The sequence below is a fragment of the Pelophylax lessonae genome (assembly GCF_965119305.1).
Source record: "Pelophylax lessonae genome assembly, chromosome: 7".
NCBI classification, from domain to species: Eukaryota; Metazoa; Chordata; class Amphibia; order Anura; family Ranidae; genus Pelophylax; species Pelophylax lessonae.
This window is the reverse complement of record NC_138774.1, coordinates 87093463-87114174: the sequence shown is the minus strand read 5'-3', so window position 1 is coordinate 87114174 and position 20712 is coordinate 87093463. Positions and strand designations below refer to the sequence as shown.

Below are 20712 nucleotides of genomic sequence, written 5' to 3'. Positions count from 1 at the left end.
GATCATATTTTCTATTCCGCTATTTAATCAAAAACCTTTGGGGATCAGTTAAATTGGGGGATAGTCTGTGTTGGTACGTGTGAGAGAGATCCACCTTTCCAAGTTGTTGGGGTTCATCTCATACTTCTGAAGGTTTGAGGGTGCTGCCTGTTCCATACTCCCCCTACTCCTAGCCTTTTAGGGGTACAAACAATAGTAATTGGGGCCTAGTGTGGTTGTGTACGTGTGATATACATACACTTTTTTGGGATCATATTTTCTATTCCGCTATTTAATCAAAAACCTTTGGGGATCAGTTAAATTGGGGGATAGTCTGTGTTGGTACGTGTGAGAGAGATCCACCTTTCCAAGTTGTTGGGGTTCATCTCATACTTCTGAAGGTTTGAGGGTGCTGCCTGTTCCATACTCCCCCTACTCCTAGCCTTTTAGGGGTACAAACAATAGTAATTGGGGCCTAGTGTGGTTGTGTACGTGTGATATACATACACTTTTTTGGGATCATATTTTCTATTCCGCTATTTAATCAAAAACCTTTGGGGATCAGTTAAATTGGGGGATAGTCTGTGTTGGTACGTGTGAGAGAGATCCACCTTTCCAAGTTGTTGGGGTTCATCTCATACTTCTGAAGGTTTGAGGGTGCTGCCTGTTCCATACTCCCCCTACTCCTAGCCTTTTAGGGGTACAAACAATAGTAATTGGGGCCTAGTGTGGTTGTGTACGTGTGATATACATACACTTTTTTGGGATCATATTTTCTATTCCGCTATTTAATCAAAAACCTTTGGGGATCAGTTAAATTGGGGGATAGTCTGTGTTGGTACGTGTGAGAGAGATCCACCTTTCCAAGTTGTTGGGGTTCATCTCATACTTCTGAAGGTTTGAGGGTGCTGCCTGTTCCATACTCCCCCTACTCCTAGCCTTTTAGGGGTACAAACAATAGTAATTGGGGCCTAGTGTGGTTGTGTACGTGTGATATACATACACTTTTTTGGGATCATATTTTCTATTCCGCTATTTAATCAAAAACCTTTGGGGATCAGTTAAATTGGGGGATAGTCTGTGTTGGTACGTGTGAGAGAGATCCACCTTTCCAAGTTGTTGGGGTTCATCTCATACTTCTGAAGGTTTGAGGGTGCTGCCTGTTCCATACTCCCCCTACCCCTAGCCTTTTAGGGGTACAAACAATAGTAATTGGGGCCTAGTGTGGTTGTGTACGTGTGATATACATACACTTTTTTTGGATCATATTTTCTATTCCGCTATTTAATCAAAAACCTTTGGGGATCAGTTAAATTGGGGGATAGTCTGTGTTGGTACGTGTGAGAGAGATCCACCTTTCCAAGTTGTTGGGGTTCATCTCATACTTCTGAAGGTTTGAGGGTGCTGCCTGTTCCATACCCCCCCTACTCCTCATCTAGCCTTTTAGGGGTACAAACAATAGTAATTGGGGCCTAGTGTGGTTGTGTACGTGCGAGATACATACACTTTTTTTGATCATATTTCCTATTCCGCTATTCAATAAAAACCTTTGAGGATCAATTGAATTGCGGGATAGTCTGTGTCGGTACGTGTGAGAGAGATCCACCTTTCCAAGTTGTTGGGGTTCATCTCATACTTCTGAAGGTTTGAGGGTGCTGCCTGTTCCATACCCCCCCTACTCCTCATCTAGCCTTTTAGGGGTACAAACAATAGTAATTGGGGCCTAGTGTGGTTGTGTACGTGCGAGATACATACACTTTTTTTGATCATATTTCCTATTCCGCTATTCAATAAAAACCTTTGAGGATCAATTGAATTGCGGGATAGTCTGTGTCGGTACGTGTGAGAGAGATCCACCTTTCCAAGTTGTTGGGGTTCATCTCATACTTCTGAAGGTTTGAGGGTGCTGCCTGTTCCATACCCCCCCTACTCCTCATCTAGCCTTTTAGGGGTACAAACAATAGTAATTGGGGCCTAGTGTGGTTGTGTACGTGCGAGATACATACACTTTTTTTGATCATATTTCCTATTCCGCTATTCAATAAAAACCTTTGAGGATCAATTGAATTGCGGGATAGTCTGTGTCGGTACGTGTGAGAGAGATCCACCTTTCCAAGTTGTTGGGGTTCATCTCATACTTCTGAAGGTTTGAGGGTGCTGCCTGTTCCATACTCCCCCTACTCCTAGCCTTTTAGGGGTACAAACAATAGTAATTGGGGCCTAGTGTGGTTGTGTACGTGTGATATACATACACTTTTTTGGGATCATATTTTCTATTCCGCTATTTAATCAAAAACCTTTGGGGATCAGTTAAATTGGGGGATAGTCTGTGTTGGTACGTGTGAGAGAGATCCACCTTTCCAAGTTGTTGGGGTTCATCTCATACTTCTGAAGGTTTGAGGGTGCTGCCTGTTCCATACTCCCCCTACTCCTAGCCTTTTAGGGGTACAAACAATAGTAATTGGGGCCTAGTGTGGTTGTGTACGTGTGATATACATACACTTTTTTGGGATCATATTTTCTATTCCGCTATTTAATCAAAAACCTTTGGGGATCAGTTAAATTGGGGGATAGTCTGTGTTGGTACGTGTGAGAGAGATCCACCTTTCCAAGTTGTTGGGGTTCATCTCATACTTCTGAAGGTTTGAGGGTGCTGCCTGTTCCATACTCCCCCTACTCCTAGCCTTTTAGGGGTACAAACAATAGTAATTGGGGCCTAGTGTGGTTGTGTACGTGTGATATACATACACTTTTTTTGGATCATATTTTCTATTCCGCTATTTAATCAAAAACCTTTGGGGATCAGTTAAATTGGGGGATAGTCTGTGTTGGTACGTGTGAGAGAGATCCACCTTTCCAAGTTGTTGGGGTTCATCTCATACTTCTGAAGGTTTGAGGGTGCTGCCTGTTTCATACTCCCCCTACTCCTAGCCTTTTAGGGGTACAAACAATAGTAATTGGGGCCTAGTGTGGTTGTGTACGTGTGATATACATACACTTTTTTGGGATCATATTTTCTATTCCGCTATTTAATCAAAAACCTTTGGGGATCAGTTAAATTGGGGGATAGTCTGTGTTGGTACGTGTGAGAGAGATCCACCTTTCCAAGTTGTTGGGGTTCATCTCATACTTCTGAAGGTTTGAGGGTGCTGCCTGTTCCATACTCCCCCTACTCCTAGCCTTTTAGGGGTACAAACAATAGTAATTGGGGCCTAGTGTGGTTGTGTACGTGTGATATACATACACTTTTTTGGGATCATATTTTCTATTCCGCTATTTAATCAAAAACCTTTGGGGATCAGTTAAATTGGGGGATAGTCTGTGTTGGTACGTGTGAGAGAGATCCACCTTTCCAAGTTGTTGGGGTTCATCTCATACTTCTGAAGGTTTGAGGGTGCTGCCTGTTCCATACTCCCCCTACTCCTCATCTAGCCTTTTAGGGGTACAAACAATAGTAATTGGGGCCTAGTGTGGTTGTGTACGTGCGAGATACATACACTTTTTTTGATCATATTTCCTATTCCGCTATTCAATAAAAACCTTTGAGGATCAATTGAATTGCGGGATAGTCTGTGTCGGTACGTGTGAGAGAGATCCACCTTTCCAAGTTGTTGGGGTTCATCTCATACTTCTGAAGGTTTGAGGGTGCTGCCTGTTCCATACCCCCCCTACTCCTCATCTAGCCTTTTAGGGGTACAAACAATAGTAATTGGGGCCTAGTGTGGTTGTGTACGTGTGATATACATACACTTTTTTGGGATCATATTTTCTATTCCGCTATTTAATCAAAAACCTTTGGGGATCAGTTAAATTGGGGGATAGTCTGTGTTGGTACGTGTGAGAGAGATCCACCTTTCCAAGTTGTTGGGGTTCATCTCATACTTCTGAAGGTTTGAGGGTGCTGCCTGTTCCATACTCCCCCTACTCCTAGCCTTTTAGGGGTACAAACAATAGTAATTGGGGCCTAGTGTGGTTGTGTACGTGTGATATACATACACTTTTTTGGGATCATATTTTCTATTCCGCTATTTAATCAAAAACCTTTGGGGATCAGTTAAATTGGGGGATAGTCTGTGTTGGTACGTGTGAGAGAGATCCACCTTTCCAAGTTGTTGGGGTTCATCTCATACTTCTGAAGGTTTGAGGGTGCTGCCTGTTCCATACTCCCCCTACTCCTAGCCTTTTAGGGGTACAAACAATAGTAATTGGGGCCTAGTGTGGTTGTGTACGTGTGATATACATACACTTTTTTGGGATCATATTTTCTATTCCGCTATTTAATCAAAAACCTTTGGGGATCAGTTAAATTGGGGGATAGTCTGTGTTGGTACGTGTGAGAGAGATCCACCTTTCCAAGTTGTTGGGGTTCATCTCATACTTCTGAAGGTTTGAGGGTGCTGCCTGTTCCATACTCCCCCTACCCCTAGCCTTTTAGGGGTACAAACAATAGTAATTGGGGCCTAGTGTGGTTGTGTACGTGTGATATACATACACTTTTTTGGGATCATATTTTCTATTCCGCTATTTAATCAAAAACCTTTGGGGATCAGTTAAATTGGGGGATAGTCTGTGTTGGTACGTGTGAGAGAGATCCACCTTTCCAAGTTGTTGGGGTTCATCTCATACTTCTGAAGGTTTGAGGGTGCTGCCTGTTCCATACTCCCCCTACTCCTCATCTAGCCTTTTAGGGGTACAAACAATAGTAATTGGGGCCTAGTGTGGTTGTGTACGTGCGAGATACATACACTTTTTTTGATCATATTTCCTATTCCGCTATTCAATAAAAACCTTTGAGGATCAATTGAATTGCGGGATAGTCTGTGTCGGTACGTGTGAGAGAGATCCACCTTTCCAAGTTGTTGGGGTTCATCTCATACTTCTGAAGGTTTGAGGGTGCTGCCTGTTCCATACTCCCCCTACTCCTCATCTAGCCTTTTAGGGGTACAAACAATAGTAATTGGGGCCTAGTGTGGTTGTGTACGTGTGATATACATACACTTTTTTTGGATCATATTTTCTATTCCGCTATTTAATCAAAAACCTTTGGGGATCAGTTAAATTGGGGGATAGTCTGTGTTGGTACGTGTGAGAGAGATCCACCTTTCCAAGTTGTTGGGGTTCATCTCATACTTCTGAAGGTTTGAGGGTGCTGCCTGTTCCATACCCCCCCTACTCCTCATCTAGCCTTTTAGGGGTACAAACAATAGTAATTGGGGCCTAGTGTGGTTGTGTACGTGCGAGATACATACACTTTTTTTGATCATATTTCCTATTCCGCTATTCAATAAAAACCTTTGAGGATCAATTGAATTGCGGGATAGTCTGTGTCGGTACGTGTGAGAGAGATCCACCTTTCCAAGTTGTTGGGGTTCATCTCATACTTCTGAAGGTTTGAGGGTGCTGCCTGTTCCATACCCCCCCTACTCCTCATCTAGCCTTTTAGGGGTACAAACAATAGTAATTGGGGCCTAGTGTGGTTGTGTACGTGCGAGATACATACACTTTTTTTGATCATATTTCCTATTCCGCTATTCAATAAAAACCTTTGAGGATCAATTGAATTGCGGGATAGTCTGTGTCGGTACGTGTGAGAGAGATCCACCTTTCCAAGTTGTTGGGGTTCATCTCATACTTCTGAAGGTTTGAGGGTGCTGCCTGTTCCATACCCCCCCTACTCCTCATCTAGCCTTTTAGGGGTACAAACAATAGTAATTGGGGCCTAGTGTGGTTGTGTACGTGCGAGATACATACACTTTTTTTGATCATATTTCCTATTCCGCTATTCAATAAAAACCTTTGAGGATCAATTGAATTGCGGGATAGTCTGTGTCGGTACGTGTGAGAGAGATCCACCTTTCCAAGTTGTTGGGGTTCATCTCATACTTCTGAAGGTTTGAGGGTGCTGCCTGTTCCATACTCCCCCTACTCCTAGCCTTTTAGGGGTACAAACAATAGTAATTGGGGCCTAGTGTGGTTGTGTACGTGTGATATACATACACTTTTTTGGGATCATATTTTCTATTCCGCTATTTAATCAAAAACCTTTGGGGATCAGTTAAATTGGGGGATAGTCTGTGTTGGTACGTGTGAGAGAGATCCACCTTTCCAAGTTGTTGGGGTTCATCTCATACTTCTGAAGGTTTGAGGGTGCTGCCTGTTCCATACTCCCCCTACTCCTAGCCTTTTAGGGGTACAAACAATAGTAATTGGGGCCTAGTGTGGTTGTGTACGTGTGATATACATACACTTTTTTGGGATCATATTTTCTATTCCGCTATTTAATCAAAAACCTTTGGGGATCAGTTAAATTGGGGGATAGTCTGTGTTGGTACGTGTGAGAGAGATCCACCTTTCCAAGTTGTTGGGGTTCATCTCATACTTCTGAAGGTTTGAGGGTGCTGCCTGTTCCATACTCCCCCTACTCCTAGCCTTTTAGGGGTACAAACAATAGTAATTGGGGCCTAGTGTGGTTGTGTACGTGTGATATACATACACTTTTTTGGGATCATATTTTCTATTCCGCTATTTAATCAAAAACCTTTGGGGATCAGTTAAATTGGGGGATAGTCTGTGTTGGTACGTGTGAGAGAGATCCACCTTTCCAAGTTGTTGGGGTTCATCTCATACTTCTGAAGGTTTGAGGGTGCTGCCTGTTCCATACTCCCCCTACTCCTCATCTAGCCTTTTAGGGGTACAAACAATAGTAATTGGGGCCTAGTGTGGTTGTGTACGTGCGAGATACATACACTTTTTTTGATCATATTTCCTATTCCGCTATTCAATAAAAACCTTTGAGGATCAATTGAATTGCGGGATAGTCTGTGTCGGTACGTGTGAGAGAGATCCACCTTTCCAAGTTGTTGGGGTTCATCTCATACTTCTGAAGGTTTGAGGGTGCTGCCTGTTCCATACCCCCCCTACTCCTCATCTAGCCTTTTAGGGGTACAAACAATAGTAATTGGGGCCTAGTGTGGTTGTGTACGTGCGAGATACATACACTTTTTTTGATCATATTTCCTATTCCGCTATTCAATAAAAACCTTTGAGGATCAATTGAATTGCGGGATAGTCTGTGTCGGTACGTGTGAGAGAGATCCACCTTTCCAAGTTGTTGGGGTTCATCTCATACTTCTGAAGGTTTGAGGGTGCTGCCTGTTCCATACTCCCCCTACTCCTCATCTAGCCTTTTAGGGGTACAAACAATAGTAATTGGGGCCTAGTGTGGTTGTGTACGTGTGATATACATACACTTTTTTTGGATCATATTTTCTATTCCGCTATTCAATAAAAACCTTTCTAGGGCAAGATCTTAAATTACAGAAATATGAGGAGACCGTCAAATAAGGGCCGTGGCCTGGGTCGTGGTGCTGCTGGTAGAGCTCCTGTTGCAAGGAGAGGACATGGTCGATCTGTGCCAGCTACACGCACAAGTGAAACACCTTCCTCAAGTGTGAGTAGGCGACAGAACCTGCATCAGTATTTGGTAGGGCATCAAACGCCCCTAGAAGTGATGAGGCCAGAACAAGTTGAGGCGATAGTAGATTGGTTTGCTGCTGACAGTGCCTCCAGTTCCTTCACATTGTCTCCCACCCAGTCTACTGCAGAAAGGTCAGAGTTGGCACCTGCAGCCAATGTCCAACCGTCTTTCACCTCACCCCCTTGCAAATCAGGCCAGCAGTCTGAGCCCCAAGCCATACAGCAGTCTCTTATTCTTTTTGAGGACTCTGTCAGCAGGGTTTCCCAGGGCCATCCACCTAGCCCTGCCCCAGAAGTGGAAGAGATTGAGTGCAGCGATGCCCAACCACTTATTTCTCAAGATGAGTACATGCAAGGATCATCGCAGCACGTCTCCGATGATGACGAAACGCAGGTGCCAACTGCTGCGGCGTTCAGCATTGTGGAGACCGACAAGGAGGGCAGGGGTGAAGACTGGGTGGAAGATGATGTGGAGGACGATGAGGTCCTCGACCCCACATGGAATGAACGTCATGCAGGTGACCTGAGTAGTTTGGAGGAAGAGGCGGTGGTCGCACAGAGCCACCAGCACAGCAGAAGAGGGAGCAGGGTGCAGAAGCGGAGCGGCCGTGCCCTAGACACTACGCCCGCTACTGCCCAACGCAGCAAGGGAACGAGCGCACCAAAGTCAGCTCAAAGGAGTTCTCTAGCGTGGAAGTTCTTTAGAAAATGTGCTGATGACAGGACACGAGTGGTTTGCACCCTGTGCAATCAGAGCTTGAAGCGAGGCATGAACCTTCTCAACCTGAGCACAACCTGCATGATCAGGCATCTAAGTGCAAAGCACGAGCTGCAGTGGAGTACACACCTTCAAAACCAAGAAACGTCTCTGGCTCATCCTGCTTCCTCTTCTGCTGCAGTCTCGGCCGCTCCAGCCACATCTGTAGTGATACCGGCACCTGCCACCCCGCAAACAGACGATCTGTCAGCAACACCACCACCTGGGTCACCAACAACCATCTCCACAATGTCCCGTGGAAGCGTTCAGCTTTCCATCTCCCAAACACTTGAGAGGAAGAGGAAGTACCCCCCTACCCACCCGCGATCCCTGGCCCTGAATGCCAGCATTTCAAAATTATTGGCCTTTGAAATGCTGTCATTCCGTCTGGTGGAGACGCACAGTTTTAAAAACCTTATGTCGGTGGCTGTCCCACAGTACGTCGTGCCCAGCCGCCACTACTTTTCCAGGCAAGCCATCCCTTCCCTGCACAACCAAGTGGGGGAAAATATCAGGTGTGCACTGCGCAACGCCATCTGTGCCAAGGTCCACCTAACTACGGATACGTGGACCAGTAAGCACGGTCAGGGGCGTTATATCTCCCTAACGGCACACTGGGTAAATGCAGTGGCGGATGGGCCTGAGGCGGATAGCAATTTGGCGCATGTCCTTCCACCACCGAGGATTGCAGGGCGCTTCAGTTTGCCTCCTGTTCGTAACTCCTCCTACTCCGCTTCCTCATCCTCTACCGCCTCCTCATCCGGACAGCGTAACACCTTCACCACCAACTTCAGCACGGCCAGGGGTAAACGACAGCAGGCAGTTTTACAACTTGCCTGTTTGGGGGACAAACCACACACCGCGCAGGAGTTGTGGAGGAGCATGGAACAGCAGACAAATGAGTGGTTGCTGCCAGCGAGCCTCAAGCCCGGCCTGGTGGTGTGTGATAACGGGCGAAATCTCATAGCAGCTCTGGGCCTAGCCGGTTTGACGCACATCCCTTGCCTGGCGCATGTGCTGAATTTGGTGGTGCAGAGGTTCCTTAAAAACTACCCCGATATGTCAGAGCTGCTGCAGAAAGTGCGGGCCGTTTGTGCGCACTTTCGGCGTTCTCACCCTGCTGCTGCTCGCCTGGCAGCGCTGCAGCGTAACTTCGGCCTTCCCGCTCACCGCCTCATATGTGACGTGCCCACAAGGTGGAACTCCACCTTGCACATGCTGGAAAGACTGTGCGAGCAGCAGCAGGCCATAGTGGAGTTTCAGCTGCAGCACGCACGCGTGAGTCGCTCTGCGGATCAGCACCACTTCACCACCAATAACTGGGCCTCCATGCGAGACCTGTGTGCCTTGTTGCGCTGTTTTGAGTACTCCACCAACATGGCCAGTGGCAATGACGCCGTTCTCAGCTTAACTATCCCACTTCTATGCCTCCTTGAAAAAACAATTCGGGCGATGATGGAAGAGGATGTGGCACAGGATGAGGAGGAGGAGGAGGATGAAGAGGTAACATTTCCAAGGCTTTCAGGGCAGTCATTCGCAAGGGGCTCCGAGGGTGGGTTCCTGCACACGCAAACGCCAGGGACGCAATTGTCCAGCAGGGGCACAGTTCTGGAGGATGAGGAGGATGAGGAGGAGGAGGAGCTGGAGGAGGAGATGGAACCATGTTCACAGCAGGGTGGCACCCAGGCCAGCTCATGGCCATCACTGGTGCGTGGCTGGGGGGATACAGAGGACACGGACGATACACCTCCCACAGAGGACAGCCTTTCGTCGCCTCTGGGCAGCCTGGCACACATGAGCGATTACATGCTGCAGTGTCTCCACAACGACCGCCGAGTTGCCCACATTCTAACTTGTGCTGATTACTGGGTGGCCACGCTGCTGGATCCCCGTTACAAGGACAACGTACCGTCCTTAATTCACTCACTGGAGCGCGATCGCAAGATGCGCGAGTACAAGCGCACGCTGGTAGACGCCATGCTGCTGGCATTCCCATCTGACAGCGGGGCCACAGTGGAAGCACAAGGCAGAGGAGGAGGAGGAGGAGGTCGCCAACGCAACCAGGGCACCGCCAGCACCTCAGAAGGCAGGGTTAGCATGGCCGAAATGTGGAAAAGCTTTGTCAGCACGCCACAACAAACAGCAGCACCAGCAGCTCAGATGGAACGTCTTAGCAGGAGGCAGCATTTTACCAACATGGTGGAGCAGTATGTGTGCACACGCCTACATGTAGTGAATGACGGGTCTGCCCCCTTCAACTTCTGGGTCTCCAAATTGGGCACATGGCCTGAGCTTGCCCTTTACGCCTTGGAGGTGCTGGCGTGCCCTGCAGCCAGTGTATTATCTGAACGGGTATTTAGCACGGCTGGGGGCGTTATAACAGACAAGCGCAGCCGCCTGTCCAGAGACAATGTGGACAAGCTCACGTTCATTAAAATGAACCAGGCATGGATCCCACGGGACTTTTCCGTACCTTATGCAGAATAGCAATGGATACCGACCTTACCCACCCATTGTTCCATTTTTGCTCTTTCTCACTCTTTTGGGGTGTACCCTCATTTAAAATTTTTGAAAAGAAGCAGTGTTGGCTACCTCGTCCTCCTCCTCAGGGCCAGATTAATGTAGGGGCTATTGGAGCTGCAGCTCCAGGCCCCTACCTTTTATATAGGCCCCGGGTTGGCCATATTCACTGTTACCGCTCTTCTGTCACTTGTAAACACAGAAGTCTGGCTTCTATGCTCGCTTCCCCAGGCAGCACCCTCAGAACCTCCCCACACAGCGTGAAGGCCGGACAAGGAGGGACAGTTGGCGATGCATGGATGTGTTTATGGGCTTCAGAGACAGCATCCCATGTTGAATTAGGCATGCATGGCTGCACCCTTCCTCCTCTGGGTGCATGGCAAGGCACGGCCCTTAAGGCCCTTCAAAATCCTCAGCACCAAGCCCATGATGCTGTTAATCCGGCCCTGGTCCTCCTCCACCGCCGCTTCCACCTACACCGCCCATAGGTGTGCGCAGCCTATTGCATTAAGGTGTGCACCCCAAAGTTGAAATACACATGCATGTGTTTGCCAGCAGGGAGAGTAATGTATCGGGGCCATGTACCTGTAGGCAAGGAGAAATAGAGCAGAGCAGGTCCCAGGGAGATCTTTCCCATCTCCTCACTGGCAATGCTATGTGCCCTAGGTGATTAGGGTGTGCCCAGGCACACCCAGCACACCCTGTGCGCACGCCTATGTCACCGCCACATCCACCACCACCTCAACCTCCCTCCTACTCCATATGGGCCTCGTCCTTCAGAGATGAAGAAGAACATTGTTTTATTTTTCTGTTTTTTTTTTGTTGTTTTAAGTTATTTCCCTATCCACATTTGTTTGCAGAGCACTTGCCATGCTCTTAATTACGTTTTGCTGCCATTTGCAGCACTCTAGCCCTTTCCTTTGGTGTTTTAGAGCCATTTTAGTGCCTTAAAGTTCGGGTCCCCATTGACTTCAATGGGGTTCGGTGTCCGGGAAAAGTTCGGTAAAAGTCCGGGACACGGACCCGGACTTTTTTTTAAAGTTCGGCCGAACCCGTCGAACACGGACATCTAGGTGTTCGCTCAACCCTACTGTGGGACGAACCTTTTAAATATCTTTGTCTTTGTTGATCTCCTGTTACTTTTAGACATTCATCAACAAAAAATATAAAATATCTTTTGAACAATTTCAGGAAAATTATGTAATTAGAGTAGTGGCATATTTTAGAAGGACTAAGACAGGTGACAAGTCCACTTTAAATATATAATTAGTACTGTGTGTTTTGTCATTTTATGTTTGTGTCTTTGTGACAGCGAGGCTCTATATCTAAGAGAACATCCCAGTGGATTTGAGATATTAATATATAAGCACAGGACATTGCTGGTCAGAACAGGCAGCTAGAGAATACAAACTCAGACTGCTATACCTATAGAGTAGTATATTTATTGATTGAATGTCAGTGTGCTTATTTAAGTAGATTGTGTCAGCATATATTTACATTGGCTTTCTTATTATAAATTATATAAGAAATAATACTCTTGCAAATATAAATCTTAAGTTTGTGCCAAATGTTTATTATTGCAGAAAGTATAATTATACAAAATGTCCTTACTTAAAGGTAAGTTTTACTAACTAAGATTCTTGTGACATCAAAATCAGTATGCTTTCGTGTGAATGATAATTATATATTTGTTAAAGGTATACCTATATATTTTGATCACCTTCAGCTGTCTATTATTTCTTTTGTATTTATTAGTCAGGATCAGTGCAAATACACAAACACACATATATATATACGGTATATGTACATACACACATTTTTTTTTTAATCTGCTACTTTTCTATAATTAAATATATTTTTTAAAGGAGATTCAGAATAGTTTAGCAATTAATCTTTTAATTGTGATCTCCCTGGATCTTTAAAGACTTTTATCATTTCTTTGTGAATAGTCTACACTGTACAGCATTGAACTAGGGAGGGCACAAACAACAATGTGAGGTCTTTTGGGATAGCAAAAACATTGTCTGATATATTTGACAAAAGTACAGAGACAAAGCAGTATTCAAAAAATAAATAAAAATACTGAAAATATGAATAATACAAAATATCAATACATTTTAGCAGATTAACTGTATATCATTATATTTGAGAAGCTAGAGCAGTAATATCTGTTTTAAAATCAGTTCCTAATAAAACAACAAGTCCCAAAGAACACAGACAATAATAAAAATATTCTCCTTATTATTGATAAGTGATTTATTGACAGTGATAAAGAATCATGAACAACATTAACAGCTGTAGATTGTATGCTCTAGAGTCCAAATGTACATCAGCTTGTATACAGTACCTAAAAAAGGAAGGGGTATTCTTTTCTGTTTCTGTGGCCATTTGAAATCTACTATAAATTTAGCATCTAAAAGTCTAATTGATCAGCAGATACTATTTTTAAATAAAATCCAAAAAAGATTTTAAACTGAAGAGTAAATTTCAGTTTAAAATCAAAGCATCTACCAGTATCACAACCCTTTTTATCTGGGAAGGTCTTTAATAATTCCATCAGAATGGATCTGATAAAGACTTACCTGGTCAGCAGCACATGTTAACTGTGTTGTGGTACTGCTGCATGCTTTGATTTTAAACTGAACAACATTTTATATTTTATTTCAAAATAGTATATGCTGATCAGTTAGACTTTTTTTTCTTCATTCAAGAGGCTCAAGTTGAGATTCAAATTGAGAGTTTGGATGGAGCCATATTTGGGTCAGCTGGTATTCATTATTGAATTTATTGAATTTATTTTTTAATTTATTAATTTATTAGCTTATTTCCATGCACATTTAATGGAGGAACAACACTGCAAGTGTGAACTGAGATGAATATAGTGGATAGAAGAAAACAACTGAAAGTAAAAATGTTATAGTCTATGCTGCATGGAGGGCACAACAATACGTATGTCCATTAGAAGGTATCTGTGTTCCAAAGTGCAGACTTTAGCCACAGCTAGCTTTTGTACATGATTTCATACACAGCTGCTTTTGAATGGAGGTTCTAATATTAAATCTCTGGGCACATGCTGCCTTTTTTCGTCAATAGCTTAGTTTACAGGTCTTTTGGAGACTTTCTTTGCATTAGTGCATTTATATTTTATGCATTTAGTGAGAAAAGTGGCAATTCACTTTGCCAGCAAACCCAATTCACCCGGTGAACTGTTTAAGAGGTGTTAAAAATCAGCTATCAGTTCACTTCTGTGCTGAAGAATGTGCTAGCAGTTTTCCTCCCAGACTGGAAGCTTGTGCTTCACCAAAGTATGGAATTCTCTTCTTCTATTTCCCCTTTGATATCAGGCCTTATAAGAAATGTGTTTTTTTTCCACAATAAATGAGAAATTTGTTTACTTTTTTCTAAGTTTTATTCTGATATTGAAATATAATATTTGTAAGGGAAGTGTTTTGTTGGGGTCCACTCTGCAGTCTTAATATTGAACAGGTAAGTAGTCCTAGAAAGAACAGTTGATTTTCTATTATTCACTCATTTTGTTAATGCAAGTCCTGTAACCACCTTTTCCACCATCTAAATGTTTTTTTTATTTTTTTAAAGCAGTAGTATTGACTCTTTGCTACTGTTATTCTTGTAGGTTAGGTTTGCTGTATTGTGGCTTGGATATGCAGGCTAGGTTTGCTTTTTTTACCACAACATTTAAACAGTGTGCATCAGCGGATTCCAATACTGTAAATCCCAACTCTTAAACTTAATGTTTATTGAACTATGCTGTAGGTCACAATATACTAATAATTTCTTCAAGCAAAAGACTATTTCTATGTAAAGAATAGACACTGCATCGAGGGGTTGGAAATGCGGCAAGCATGTTGGTAGTGTGCATAAATAAGTCTGTTTTTTTTTAAAAGCAAACATTAAAAATGTAAGGTCCACATTACTGCAAGTTCTCCAACTCCTAACAGGATTAGTTAAAAAAAGAGTTTCTTAAAAGTGATAAAAAAAAATGATCACAGCTAATGATTTCTTTAAGCAAAAGACTATTTCTTTGTAAAGAATAAACACTAAACGGGGGGGGGGGGAGGGGGGGTTGGAAATGCGCCAAGCGTGTTGGTAGTGTGCATAATTAAATTCCATAGTTTTTTAAAAGCAGATATTAAAAATGTAAGGTCCACTTTACTCCACGTTCTCCAACTCCTAACAGGATTAGTTAAAAAAAAAGAGAGAGAAAAAAAATATTACCTGCTTTTTACATTTCAGGGAAGTGTGGATGACATTACTACACCTCCCTGCTCCCTCCTGGGCACTTGAAATCACGTAGGAATACCCATCTGCTGGAGGTCATTTTTGTGGGATTTTGAGTGCTCAGCTTTCTCAGAGGCAGCAGTGATACACTGTAATGTCGCTTGCACCTCCGGAAAGCCTTGAAAGCCAAGGGATTGGGTCATTTTTTTAGCTTTGTTTTGGAGATTTTTTAAAGGTATTTCTATTTGGGAGGTGCAGACTGGCAGTAAAGTGAACCTTCCATTTTTTCATCCACTCTCATATTATATACTAGGTTCCTGCTAATGAGCAACTTTATATTTTTTAATTGTTTAAGGGGGCTAGACTTTTATGCTTCCTTCACTAGGTTATATGTCTTTGTGCTGAACATATTAAATTTTTTTGAACTGCAGTTCTGCCCTGAATGCCAGCTTTCAGAAACTAAACATGTACAAATATTATTGAAACTGACTCACAAAGGTGCTTATTGAATTCTGTGTAATACATGGAAGTAGGAAATATAACAAGGCCTCCAGAATTCATTCTGTTGGGGTTCTATGAGTTGCCGCACCTTAAAGCAATTTTATTTGTTATATTTCTACTAGTCTATCTTACTGCCCTGACTGGAAATCTGTTCTTAACTGTGTTGATATCCTCCAGCTCTAACCTTCACACTCCTATGTATTTTTTCTTGTGCAACTTAGCTATTGTTGACATTATTCAAACATCTAATATTATGCCTAAGCTTTTAGACATCTGCTTGACCAATACCCTATCCATCTCCTATCTGGGATGTTTCACTCAGGTGTTACTCTTTGTCATATGTGTTGTAGTTCAGTTGTTCCTTCTAGCGGCCATGGCTTATGACCGATATGTGGCCATCTGCTGCCCATTGCGTTATTATTACCTAATGAACATGAGTATCAGCCTCCACCTTGCTTTAATATCATGGGGATTTGGTCTTCTGGGATCTCTTGTGTTGATCGGCTTGATTTCTCGTTTCACTTTCAACAGATCTAATATTATTAATAATATCTTTTGTGACCAGGAATCTCTTTTGAAGCTGTCCAGTAGTGGAACTCAGGAAACAAAGATGGCTGCCTCAGTGTTGATATTTATCTTTGGATTTGTCCCTTTGACATTCATTATAGTGACCTATGGCTTTGTTATTTCCAATATATTGAAAATACGCTCCAACACGGGAAAGCAGAAGGCCTTCTCCACTTGTTCTTCTCATCTGACCGTGATCATCTTATACCTTGGTATCCTGCTCAAAATGTATTCAACACCAAAATCAAGTAACTCAATAGTGGAAAGTAAAATGATGTCAGTGCTGTATACTTCTTGCATTCCAGCACTCAACCCTGTAATCTATACTCTAAGGAACAAGGATGTACACAAAGCTATAAAAAAACATAAGTCAAACATGCATGGCTGGTTTTGAATATTTTTAGCACAGTTGTGTATTATTCTCCATGATTACAGACTGTATACCTGGACTGCAGAATAGCTGAGTATAGTGTAGCTGGAACATTGGCATCGGAGCAGGACTTCATTAGCAATTAGAATTTTCTATTTATTATTTTTTTTTCTCATTACCAAAAATGCAGTGAGCATTTGGGAAAACTAATCACTGACTACTACCTCATAGACTTTTAAAGGTTATGTAAACCCTAACTATATCTGATTGATAATTTAAAAAAAAAAAGACCTGTTGATCTTGCCATAAATCTTGTGAGCTAATAACTTATTGTTCCCCCAGACTGTGCAGACTATACAGTAATCGGTCACCTTGTAATGAAAAATTACACGGTACATTTTTGCTTTTGGGATAATATATGTTTCAACAGGAAGATCAGCAAACGTACAGTGATTAGTAGATAAACTTGTCAAGCTAGCATTATGTGAATTTTCATTTCTGAATGATGATATTCCCCTGGGTTTTGCCAAATGTAAGACTCAATCCAGGGCACCATGTTTTTTTATTTTATTTTAAAGGATGTAAAAACTGTTTTCCTGAGCCATGAAAATGATGCCTATAGTATAGCTCCTGCTTTACTTCCAGCCCCCTGTGGACATCAGCTGTGTATAAGATTGACACCAGTGCTGGACTGTATCTAAGCCACCGTCTACATATGACCAAGTATAGATGGGGCAGAGAGATGACCCAAACCCTGGGGGCTATCATGCCGGCAGTGCTGATATTGGCAGGGTGCCAAATGTACAGTGGAAGCTGTACTTTACAAGGAAGAAATAAAGCAGTGATTTTAAGGCTTTTTCCAGGGATCAGTTAATAACTTTCTATACCTCTGAGGTAAACACTTTATAAGCCCTCTAAAACTTTGAAAATTATGGTCCCTGGAGTGTGACATTAAAGTAAAAATGTAATTGACAGTATACCACGACAAAGTAGTGGTCGACGTGGTTCACTTACATTTTATGTTTTACAGGTCTAGAAAAGGTCTAGAAAAGACCAGTAGTCTATAGAAATAGAATTCACTTTGTCAATGTGGTAATCTAAAAAAGCATTTAAAACCATACAGCTGCCATACTCCTTCATCTCTCTATATCAGCTTACTGGTAACTTAAAGGAAAACTAAACCAAAAAAAAAAAAATGTAATATATTGCTTGTTACCAGTCATTAGATATAGTGGCTGACTTAGTTATTTTTCAGGCTATGAACGTTTTTATCAAGTATAGAATTTACATGTTGATCTTGCCAGAAATGTAATGTTCTTGTTACTTTGTGTGAGCCAACCTGGAAAAATAGAATAGCCTGTGTCTAGCCTGTGTGATAACTCTGACTCTTGCTATAGATACAGTGAAGGCTAAGTGTAGCCCCCCTAGGATTGAAAGTGTTATTCACAGAATTACCAGTAAGGATGAGGCAAAGGTACCTGGGTTTGGTTTGAAGAAGGTTGGAAGTTCCGTGCCAAATGCAAACCCTACTGAAGTCAATGGAAGCCAAATGTTAGAAAACATGAAGGGCCATTTTCTAGGCAGTTAGACAAGGATTTTTTAAACAAATGGCATGGGGGACTGGGCACCACCCAGGGGATCATGTACCAAAGTGAAAGAGTTAAAAAAATTCTGTTTGGTGGGGAGCAATGGTTATAATAATGCTTTAAGGGCAACATTAAATATGCCAAGTTCCTTTAAATAGCATGTTTGGGGGATTCCCAGATTCCCTAACCTACCCATGAAATGGCGTTCCTGTATGATGCATGTATCCTACCACAGGAAAACTGAAAGAAAATGACAATGGATGCAGAAACTGTGTGCTCTGATCTGTGCACCTGCTCCGGCACACATGTCCAATTTTGGAATGTGGCTATGTCTGTGCAGCTGCTGCATTTACATCCTCCTTTATAGGTTGCCTGCATGCAGCCCAGGGCTAATGCAGGCACAATAAGAAAGAGAACCTGCACACAGGACAGGTATCAGTGCACATCTGAATGAACCCTTACCCTAGATGAGGGACTGATATAGATGTTAGTGCGGACACCAAAAAAAAAAAAAAAGTGTCTGTTAAAATGGTGAGGGTGGTCTGTTATGGATGTCAAGAGGGAATCCCAAGGAAAAAATAAAAATAAAATCATTGGGACCCCACAAAAAAACATACCAGACCCTCATCCAAGCATGTAGCTTGGCAGGCCAGGAAATGTATGAAGCATATATGCATTCCCCCCTCTTGAACTATTCCAGGCCATGTGCCTTAATCCTGGGGGTGTATCTGGTCAGGGGGACCCTGACAAAGTACCTTGTCACTATGTTGATGAGAACAAGGGCTTCTTCCCCCTCACTCTGACCTGGTGGTTGTGGGGGTTTGTGGACAAGGGGCTTATCTGAATCTGGAAACCCCCTTACACAAAAGGGGGCTCCAGATACTGCCCCCCCCCGCATGTGAATGAATAAGGAGTCCATAGCAAAAAAACCTGAGAAGTGAAAAACCACACTTACACCGTTTTTAAGAAGACCTTTATTTAAAAAAAAGAAACAAAAAAAGTCCCACAATGTCAATTATGCTGTTCAGTTATGCAGATCCATATCCATCATGTTGGACAACAGATGACTCATGTCAAAAGGGAAACATTTTGACCAATGGACACGTTCGATCCTGTCATTGGCTGGTGCTGAATGGCATCTCCTTGGCCCCACCACTAAAAGCAAACAAAGTGGCCAGGTCTCCTGGGTGATGTATTTAACCAAATATGTGGTAAGAAATTCCTGGTCAGTAAATGTATGGGGCCAAGAGATGTTACTGGTTGCGGCCAGCACCTGCTGCTTCCTTAGCAACCATTGACAGCAAGGAAGCTGTCATGTGTAGTAGTGGAATTTCTACACCACCAAATGAGTAAAAGGTCTGGCATTCAAATGAATGCCAAAACAGCCAAATTTCAGTCCAAACTTGTGTACTTAGAGCTCATTCCAAATAACCATTATAAAAAAAAAAAAGAATTAAAGCCTTAAAAAAGAAAATAAATTTAGCCACCACATCTAAGGGCTGGTAAGCTGCATTAATCATTTTTTTTTTTTTGGTTTGGCGTTTAGGTACACTGCAAAACTATCCTGTAAAGAAATGCCATTCGTGTTTTTTTTTTTTTTATTTAGACAATTTTTGACCGGCTTTTTCATTACATGTAGTGCTTTTTCTTGTTTTATATATTAATGTTTATCTGTCCTCATGCATGTATTAATAAGAAAAAAATCCAATAAATAATGGGAATATAAACAGTAGCATTGTTTTCATTCAATTCAAAATCACAAGTTAAAGAATTGATCAACTAAGTGAATTCTGCATCCTGTCACCAGGGTTGTCAAGTAACAGTCAAAACCAGAATGTTCCAGCGCTAGGACTGTAGCAGTCTCACTATAAAAATACACACCCAACCTATGGTGCTGCTGTTTTGAAATGCTGGGACCAGCATGAAATTTGTGCAAAAAGGAAGAAGGAAACCAGCGCTAAACACAGTTGTTAATAAACACTAGGAAAGCAGTCCATATGAACCAATGATGTTTATTAAAAGGACATATATTAAAAGGAAAAGTTCCAAACCTGTATTCTGTCACAGATGGAGCCACTTGTCATGAGGGGTTCACAGAAAACACAGCCGCTGGGTGGGAGGTCCACAATGTGGTGGGGAGAATGCCAAAAGGAGTTGCTACCCGAGAGTCACAAAAGGGGGGGGGGCACCGAACCAGTCGGTGTCCAATACAGGCTCCCTCCTGCCTTCTCCTACGATGCAGAGCCCAGAGCGGATTCGCCTCACTGGAAAGCATCTAAACTGGAAGTGACGAAGCGGATGTCAGACCCGGCTTGGAACGCAAACAGAGCTCAGTTGCCGTGATGACATGTTTCGCGCAGGAGCACTTTGTCAAAGTCACGGAAGGGTCGGCAACTGGTACATTTAAAGCCAAGGGGAGGGGGGGGGGGGGCACCCAGAGCCTCTGCACAACTGTTAACCCCTCACCACCCGCATAAATACATTTCATGATATACATAGAATATAATGCAATTTTAGAACTCAATGCAGAGAAAAAAAACCTATAAAACTAAATATATCATCATATTTGTAAGAATATGAAATATAGAATGTAAAAATGAATCCATAACAAATTTTTTTTAATGGCAATATCCCATAACAACCAGCAAAAAGAATATATAAAAAAAAATAAAAAATATCCCCTCGGCTTTAAATGTACCAGTTGCCGGCCCTTCCGT

At 42.8% G+C, this 20712-nt stretch overlaps 1 protein-coding gene across 1 annotated transcript; it reads left to right on the top strand.

Moving 5' to 3' along the window:
• Window positions 1-15845: 15845 nt before the first annotated feature.
• LOC309560491 (olfactory receptor 8D1-like) lies at window positions 15846-16433 on the top strand (the record flags this gene model as incomplete). The annotated part of the gene is made up of 1 exon (XM_082264123.1): window positions 15846-16433. One exon carries the CDS (start codon window positions 15846-15848, stop codon window positions 16431-16433), a length of 588 nt encoding a protein of 195 aa, XP_082120249.1.
• Window positions 16434-20712: the final 4279 nt, after the last annotated feature.